The 9,509-nt window shown below is 45.0% G+C and overlaps 1 protein-coding gene across 1 annotated transcript; it reads right to left on the reverse strand.

Annotated features, from left to right (window-relative positions):
• Positions 1-1,382: 1,382 nt before the first annotated feature.
• LOC109744118 (disease resistance protein RGA5) lies at positions 1,383-8,002 on the reverse strand. The gene is made up of 3 exons (XM_020303211.4): positions 6,905-8,002; positions 3,886-5,943; positions 1,383-3,384 (listed from the first exon to the last, which is right to left on the reverse strand). Exons 1-2 carry the CDS (start codon positions 7,702-7,704, stop codon positions 3,903-3,905), a joined length of 2,841 nt encoding a protein of 946 aa, XP_020158800.1. The 5' UTR covers positions 7,705-8,002; the 3' UTR covers positions 1,383-3,384; positions 3,886-3,902.
• Between the last annotated feature and the right edge of the window lie 1,507 nt (positions 8,003-9,509).

Genomic DNA, 9,509 nt, shown 5'->3' on the forward strand with positions numbered 1-9,509 from the left:
TTCCAGGCTCCGATCCTCCTCAAGTTCGTCCGTAGATTCCTGCCAGCTCCTTGGGGTGGCGAGGTTAGGCTTTCTCGTTGTGCATACGCAACAACGATATTTGGTGTCAGGTTCTTCAGATCAATTCAAGGATTCAACGGCGACAACTGCAGCTCTAGGGCGCTGGTCCTTAGGGGCACGTGCACAAAGACTTTCCGGCTATCATCGATAAGGTCAGGCCGGCTCCGGTATGGGAACGACAACAATGGCGCGTCGGCGGCTCGTTCTGGCGGCGGTAATGGTTGTTCGGTGGTTCATGGACTTGATGTAATTTTATTATGTTTGAGGTGCTTTATACTTCCGGTGATTTTTCGGCAAAAAAAAAGGTTTTTTAAATATTTGGCTCCTAAAAAAACAATAGACTTCTTTGGAAAAAACGACTAAAACCAAAGAAGGAAAATAGATAGAAAAGAGCTCGCTGGCAAACTGGGCGAGCCCATCTTTAGCGAAGCGAGCCCTAGTTGAAGCAGATGTCGGAAAAGCGGTGGTGTCTCCGTGACTCCTGTTCGCATGTTCATCTCTCATACCCGTTTCTCAGCAAAATAATATAATAATAATAATAATAATAATAATAATAAAATCTCCCACTCCCACGCGCCGCCGTTGTGCCCCGTTGTCTCCGCGCCGCCAGTGCAAACTTTCGGGACAGAACTCATGGAGGATATATATATGCCCCTAATGGCTGCCGAGGCCAGATGCAGGATCGTTTGTCTGTTATCCCTTCCCATGCATTTGTTCGCTCTTAAGACTATTTGCTTGTTTACTGATGATGAATCTTTCGTCCCAAGATCCTATAGGTTCGCAGTCATTTGGGCATACATGCTCGAGAGTCGAGACTCCTGGTCGTCCTGAAGGTTGAAGGCACCGGCAATCAATTCAGCTTCGCCTGGTTACTGGTTAGTTACTCCCATCACATGGTCCCTCCCAACTGAACATACACACACGACACATGCCACTGGTTTCTGGTTCCAATCAGTTCCAAATGAAGCGATTCTGGGGACGCCTATAATTCATTTTTTTTCTATTACTTGGAAAATTAATACGCGGCCCCTTATTGCATTTGGCACCGGGGCCTCAAATTCCTTGAGACAGCCCTGGAGTGTGTCGTCGGACGTTGCAGCGGTGACTAGTTTTTTCTTTTTGACAAAGGGAATATATTTATATCACGAAGATATCAATTACACCCGGTTTCTGTATCAACAAGATGTCCAAAGACATCAAGGATACACACAGCCAAAAAAAAAAAAACAGAAGAAAGAAAAAATACCCCGCCATGGTGAACAATACTAGCAGCAGCAGCACTCTAACCACCATCAAAGACAACACCTGAAATACAAAAGAGGTTCTTCAAAAGCAACGCCTCCAAGAAGGAAACAATGCACAAGCGTTGTTGTTGCCCGATCAAAGATCTCGGGTTTTCACCCAGAGAAAGTCCGAGTTCACCCAAAACAATGCCTTCAACAAGGCCATTACCAGGTACAACGAATAAAGGCCAGACCTTGGGTTTTCACCCCGGGGATCAAGACTCGGTACTCGAGGAGCACCACAAAAATGCAGTCCTCCAGTGCTGCCGCCCCTGCTTGCCGAGGCCGCTGTTACAAGTCACCATACACCTGGCACACAATATTCATCGCATCCAATACACCCTTTCACCGAAGGTTAAGACCTCCAATCGCAGCCACCATGACTTTCCCCACCTCTATCAATGCCTTGAAAATCTTGACTTAGACATGTCCCGTGGCATGGATAAGAAAGCGAAGCTTCGCGCCTGTCCTCGTAAGGCCTTGTTGGCTGATAATATGAACGCGCGCGACCGGAACCTTTCCGATCTAGATATCCAGGGGCGACATACGCCAATCCATATGGATCTTCGACAGGGATGACCGGAACTCGTGAGCAGCCAGATCCAAGAGATCAATATCCGATAGAGCGATGACTTGGCAGAAGAAGATTGTTAGGGCCAAGATCCGGCAGAACCAGATTGGGGCAAGCGACACCATGGAAGGGAGGTCCACCTCGACCCAGCCCACCGCCGGACGGGCCCTCGCCTGAGCCGCGTGCGCCGGCGAGAGAAGGCCAGGCCGCCGTCCAGCAGGATTCCCGCCAGCCGTCGGCGCGCCTCGCATTGCCGGCCATGGCCCAGATGCAGCGGAGCCGGCTGGATCCAGACGAGGCCGCCACCGCCCGGGGTTGCCCTAGCATCCACGAACAGGATCCTCCAGATCGTGGATCGGATCTGAGGGTAGATGAAGGTTGACCAACCTTGGAGATGAAGGAAGATGAGAGCCGAACAGGTGGATCCCGCCGCCGCCGTCAGCACCGACGGCTCCTTCGGCGGCGGCGGAGGAGATGGCCGGCTGTGGTGGCCTGTGTTGTGGCGGCAGGGGAGGCCTCCGGAGTCGCCTGTAGGAGCAACCCGGGAGGCAGAGTTGGCCTTCGTGGAGGTGACTAGTTATTCTGAATATTCATTCATCATCTGTTAGTAGCTAGAACTGATGCAGAGTGAATTGACATATCCTAGCTTTGTTAGTCGTGTACAGTATTGATGTGTATGACCTTCTTAGTAGTCCAAAACATAAGGTTGAGGCCGTGATCACTTTTTCCGAGGGACTTCTTTTGACGAAATTGAACGGATGACTTGCTTCTGAAACAATAGCAGAAATTAGTAGATCAACGTTGCTCTTGAGTTTCAACTGCTGACAAACATAAGACATGGAGGATCATTGTAATGGTGAGAGCATTTTGAGATGACCAACTCATCTTTTGGCTGAGTTTTAGTCTTTAAGATGGAACCATTCATATCTACATTGCCAAACAACAACAAAGACCTATAGACGACTGAAAGGGATACACTTGAGAAGAACAAGATCATACACTGGAGAGCAACCAAGGTGAGGCATTCCACTGCACATTAGCACAATTTGCGCACCACGAATTACTAAAAATGGATTACTGGCAGACACTCCACAGTACACTTTTTATTCGAGCAACAAGTAGAAACCTGCCCGGGTCCAGTATCTCAGTGTGACGACCATTGTAACATTCACAAGGGCAGAAATACTTTAAAACGAAAGAAAACAGAAAAACACATTGAGGGTTCGCTCCACCACATCAATGGCCATTAACAGGCATAGAACAATGTATTCATGGGAAGAGGTAGCAGGGGATATCTTGTTCAGCGCATCAACACCCGGTGTTCGGGGTTAGCAGGTCTCTCCATCAGTCCTGCATTTCTTTGGTGCCATCTTAAATTGGGACTCTGCATCATCAAATTTCGAACAGACGCACTCCACATGACATGTAAACAAAATGTTCTTTGTGAAGATGGTAATTTCCCTGCTTAATCTGCAAGTGGAAAAAAAGACAGCTATTGAAATCTGAATGAATATGGTCTTTATCTCTTAAACTGTTAGTGCAAAAATATTCAAACAAAGAACGGCCGAATGGGTATACCAAAGATTAATCCTACATATATCAGATTACAAAGCTGTAAGGTAGATTCGATGAAACAGTCGCAATAATTTCATTAGCATAAGACCACATTTTTCAGAACTTTAGAACAACAACACTGTAATTCTTATTTCCACTTATCTTTCCATAATAACCAAATAAAAGGAAGGTAAGGTATACATGTTCTGTGCAAGTGAACCATATAAGGACATGCATGGCCATTATGCTTAGGTTGGTTGTTCAGTGTTTCAGAATCATTAAGAAAAAATAAATCTCCCAAACAAATCTCATGCAAAATCTGAAATGCTGTGTATAGATAAGCAACATGTTTAACTTTCACACAACAAGACGAGTAGAAACGAAATACAAGACCATGGAAATTATTTTTTATCATACCATTTTGATCGTGCATGTTATAAACATTGAACAAGAACTTCAGGTTCAGGATACCCCAAATTCTTGTTTATCGCCTTCAAGACCTCATCCTCAAGAGCTTGCCAAATGCTAGGTGGCCTTGGTCCATCACCGCCGCCAGTCTGCGTGGCCATGAAGAAGTCATGGTGGTAGATGTTCACCTTGCATGTCATGAGGCTCCCTAGATGCTCGATGCCTTCAAGTACAGTATCAGCCCGCTGCACTGCTCTTGTGTGACACTCCACAGTGAGATTTTGAAGCCTGGGTGTGGCCCCTGCCCTGAACTTGAGACAGGGCACTTTACATCTGAAGAAGAAGCCCTTAAGATTCGGAAATGCTGCACCAGGGATGACAACGCCCTCTGCGGGAAGAGACTTCCTAACAAATAGTCGGAGGTTCACCAGCGAGACCAGCTGGGAAAGAATATGGATACCCTCCCTTGTCATGGAAAGAATTTCAATTTCCAGACTTCTGAGGATGGCGAATTGGGTGATCCAATATGGGACCACTGAAAAGGGGCAGTCCTGCACATGTAATCTACGGAGTCGGCGTGGAGGTGGAGACCAGCAAATCAACACATCAACAGGGAGCCCTCCATTGATGATTAGGGATTCAAGGCTGCCGAGTCTGCTGAAGGAGGATAGTAGAGAATCACAAATGGCAACTCCACGTAGATGAGGAACATAGTGGTGTTCGGGTTTGGCAAGGGATTCCCTAAAGGACAGTTGACGTCCACCTGTGTTCCAAACAGATGCGCTCACATATAGCCTTAGCTCCCTTAGGTCGGCCAGATTACCGAGCCCCTTCATTCCCTCCATATGTTTGATATCACCTATTGCTAAGGTAGCTAAACAAATGAGGGATCTCATCCTTCCTATGTCACCAAGTAGCTTTGCAAAGACAATCAGATGCAACAGCGTCAAGGGTAACTCACCAATGTCTAGGTAAACATCTTCACTTCTTCTGTGTGCGATCTCCAGTGTCTGCAGATGTTGCAATTTACGCAATTGTTTGAGAAATCCCGTGCACCAAATGCCTACAATCCTCAGATATTTCAGTTGGAACAGGTTACAAATGCAAGACAGATCATAGTTCTCATCCCTGTCACCAGAAACAACAATATGTAGAACTCGGAGAAGTTGGAACTTTGAAACAGAAGGAATGCTTTGAGCAGGACCCCAGAAGTTAAATGACCTAGCTTGGGTGAGAGCTATGTTTTCCACCAGGTCATTGCATCGAGAATTTTTTATTTTTTGGAGGGATAACCGGCGAACATCCAGACAGCCTTTCGTGCAATGCAGATCATTCATTATAGTGACAAAGTTTTCTTCTGTGGACTTCAGTATGATAAAATCAAGCATGATATCATGGACTCGACAAGACAACACATGCCCGCAGTCATCAATATTAGCTATTTGGATCATGTTTCTATTAATCAGCTCACTGAAGTAACTTTCTGCAATATCATGTGGGCTACGACCATGCTTTTCAGTAACAAAACCCTCGGCAATCCATCTTTTCACCAAATCATCCTTCATTATTTCAGAGTCTTCTGCAAATATACTAAAATATAGCATACATGTCTTAAGGTCCAGGCATAAATCATTATAGCCAAGATTAAGCACATGCCTTATCCACCCTAACGCACGATGTCCTTCCAAATAGATAACAAAATGATTATGTATCTTCTCCCAGATTTCTGTTGAATTTACCTCTTCATGACAAGCCAGTATGCTGGCTACGCTAATTATGACTAATGGCACTCCTTCACATTTCTTCAAAATTCCACCACGTACAGTCTTCAGTTGCTCAGGACAATTAAGAGGAAAAATCCTTCTGTCAAATAATCTTCTGGAGTCAATACAATTAAGAGGTTTGATTCTGTAGACAAGGCCATGGAGAGAAGAACAACATGCTTGAGCTATATCTTCAAATCGTGTAGTTGTTATAACTCTACTGCCAAGACTGTTCTCCAAGAAGCAACCTTTAATAGCATTCCATGCTTCCATTGTCCATATATCATCAATCACAATAAGGTATCTGTCAAGTAATAAAACAAAGTATGTCATGCCAAGAGTATAAGACATAAGGATAACTATTACCACTAAAAAAGTTGAGACTATATGATATGTGAGGCTTTTGGTTTCTCAAGCTTACTTTTAATAAAATTTATGAATTATATTTAAAAAATTGTATCATGGACGTAGGAATGTGTAACCAAATAATAGTTGAACAGGGTAGTGTGCGCTAAACCACTTTCATATAGTTTTACCTATATCTTATCTTTATTTTATTTTATGTAGGTACATATTTGACTCCACCTCCTGTTAACCACGTTGCTTTGAGAATTTTAAAGTTTGCTACAACTAATATACAGACAGAAATTTCTATGCAACAATTGTTTGTGTAATTACAGAGATATGAAATTTGGTTGAAAACCATTGTCCTTAACTTTGCAGATTATCAAGAATCTGGTTCATGGTTATATCAGCGTAATCTTTGCATGCATATATGTGACATGTATATGGTTTCAGATTTAGTTTGAACTTCTATCACTACTTCTCATTTTTTTTTTACTTTATTGATGTGCGGGTCTAGACCTAAACTAAAAATGGCTAAGCACCATTCCGCAAATTCTAATGAGCTACCCGCAGTTAGTAGTACATTTTATCAGTTACATCAGTCGTCCATGATCTATACACCATGCATCCATAAACTGTTGGATTACAAATCTAAACCGGCTATTGTTTTACAAGCGAGCAGACAAGAGTATTGGATATAAACGAACGGAAGAGAACATTCAAGTCTTTATTCATTCTAAGCCCATGGACAAATTTCATAAGATTTTCTTAACAATAACCAAACCGAATAAGTTGCTAACAAGTCAAAAGAAGTAACGTGAGTGTTGTTCAAAATATCAAGTAAGCTTCTGGTGTGGCAAACCTACCTAGTTTACCCAATTACTATGTAGATATAATGTTTCTAGTGTGAGCCCTCATACCTTTTGTCTTCTAGACTATTCCTGAGCCGGTCAATGATTAGCCGCTCATCATTACAATTGGTGTTTGGGTCCGTCGTTGCCGAATATATATCTGACAAAATCTTGGCTATATTTGGAATCCGAGACACCGATACAAAGGCCGTGCAATCAAACTGGCCTTTCATCTTGGTATAAACTTGGTTCGCAAGAGTTGTCTTGCCCATACCTCCAAATCCAGCAATGGCTACTAGTTTAAGTCGTTGTGTATCACCAACATCCATCCTCAGCAACTCGATGAGCTTCGCCTTTTGGGCATCAATGCCAACAAGGCTATCAGGATCTACATAGAGTGCCTGTAGACGAGGGTCAACCTCCACAAGGGCCCTAGAGCTAGGAGAACCAATGCACTCATCGGGCTTGTATCTGTTGTGACGATTGCTTAATTCGACAACCTGAGCCCTCAACTCTTCAATACGGTGGCCAATCTTGTACCGCGCCTTGATCTTCTTAAGCCTGCGCCTCAGTCCACCCTTGGCTTCATGCCTATCAAGCTCATGCGTGAAGATGTCGATGCAGTCTTCTATATCATAGGACAGCTCGCGCACCTTGTCACGCCAGTCTTTGTCTCGGGGAGTTAGCTCCTCCAGCCCAGCTAGCGTCACGAGCAAAGCACTCATGCTGCTCATCTCATGCCTCAAGGAAGTGATCTTCTTCCTCACTCCACCAGACAGTTTGTACTTCTTGTGTAGCAAGGCAGTGAGCTTGGGCAAGAGCGTCCTTATTGCTCCGGTCACCGCGCTCGCCACCACCGCCACCTCCATCGTCGGCACGGTGGTCAAGCGATGCCAAAGGCGCTATAGTACTGGAGGTATGAGTTTGAGGAAGAAGCATACGTCTAGAGGTGCCGTGTATGGGCTAATGTGCACACTCAGCAGGCTGGTTAACAATTATTGTTGCAAAAAGGTTGTGAGCTGTCGAATAATGTTTCCGCGTAGCGTTCACCGCGTTGACACTGGATGTGGGCCAACCACTCTAGCTGCGTGAGCTGACACGGCTGCTAGGAATCCGAGGCAAAGCTGTCCACCTGCTCTAACATTCATCTCCTCTAAACGTCTGGTAGGAAAATTTACTCTAGGCCGGCCTCCTTTTTGAAAAAAAAAAAAGGAAAAACTGCTCTTTGCTTCTCAAGTAACATGGGACAGCTTTCTCGATTACCAGCTGGTTAACGATGCAAAATGCAGTGTTCACACGGAGTATTGTTTCTACATTAGAATTAGTATTTGCTGCATCAAAGTACGTACGTTAATTTGTTTGTTTAATAAACCTAACATTGAAGTTAGCATCTTGGTTAGTGAGCAAGCGGTGCTACCACATGAAGATCTGCTTTAAGACTTAAGAATCACCCATCAAACTGTTGTGTTTGACTTTGCGCGGTCCGAACTTCCAAGCACCTTCTGGCCATGCATGCTTCGATGCAGCTTCGAAGCGTTGGCTAGGATCTGAGAGGGCGTTTGACTTTGGGTGGTCTGGCACGTGGGCGCACGTTACCTTCCCCCTCTCCGCATTTACACTTATCTTCATCTCATTCGTCATCTTAGCCCTCGAGGCCAAGCAAAACCAAGGATACTCCCAATGGCTACTCGCCATTGCCAAAGGATCGTACTAAGTTGGCAACTAAGCTAAGTACCGAGTGAACATCTAACTAAGGGCCTGTTCGATAACTCTCCAGCTCCTGGCTCCTCCAACTTCATATACCGAGCTGGCCCGCATGGCCTAACTCCTGGAATTGCCCAAGAGAAGCTAGCGTACTGTTGTAGTACAAACTAGATTATGTGTGTTGCGGCGCCTGTCAATTTTGACGATAAGATGCAGGAATTTATAAATTATATGAAGGTATGCGAGATGAGCTTTTAATGCTTCGAACTATTTATTATTCTAAATAACAAAAAAATGATAATATTACACTGACAAAAACATAAACAATATCTGTCAAACGATGATCTTGGAGAAAGGAGTCAGTGGACCAAATCCAATCATTAGAAAATATCAGGTTTGGAAGTTAGCCTCTCACAATAATAACACAAAAACGTTTGTAGAAGTAGAACATTGTTGACAGGAATTCCTTCAAATGTCCTCGGATCTTCTTTAGCAGCAAGTTCAACTTAAGTTGTTGGATAATAAAAGTAAATACTTTCAAAAAAATACTACTCAAAAAAATACTTTCAAAAAATCGGCCCAGTCACGCCCCCGGGGGCCTTTTTTTCGCCGGCTCGGGCCGAAATTGGCGCCGGCGGACCCAACCCGAACCCGGCGCGCTGGGGGCGCCGGGCGAATCGTTTTTGGCGCGAAAGCGCCGCGGGCCAGCCGCGTCAGCGACACCGCCCGCCTCGTCTTCTCCCGACGACTCGGTTTCCCGCGGGGAATCAATGGCAAGGCTGCCGCCGGTCAGCTTTGCCATTGATTCCTCACGGGCGGCACGTTCACGGGGCGGCACGCCGACGCCTCCCCTCCCTCGGACGAGTACACACGGACGCGGCGCGGCTATATATGGCCTCGCAAGGAGGAGAAGGCCGACGATGGCGGCGACGACGGCAACTTCTCAGACTTCAACAAGTTTTTTTTATTA

This window comes from Aegilops tauschii, chromosome 7 (genome assembly GCF_002575655.3).
Source record: "Aegilops tauschii subsp. strangulata cultivar AL8/78 chromosome 7, Aet v6.0, whole genome shotgun sequence".
NCBI lineage: Eukaryota > Viridiplantae > Streptophyta > Magnoliopsida > Poales > Poaceae > Aegilops > Aegilops tauschii.

What these genes read in the sequence shown, in the direction of transcription:
- LOC109744118 (XM_020303211.4), bottom strand. Translation starts at nt 7,704, where the DNA reads ATGGAGGTGGCGGTGGTGGCGAGCGCGGTGACCGGAGCAATAAGGACG. An exon ending in AATAGTCTAGAAGACAAAAG is followed by an intron (nt 5,944 to 6,904) that starts GTATGAGGGCTC and finishes ATTACTTGACAG; the next exon opens with ATACCTTATTGTGATTGATG.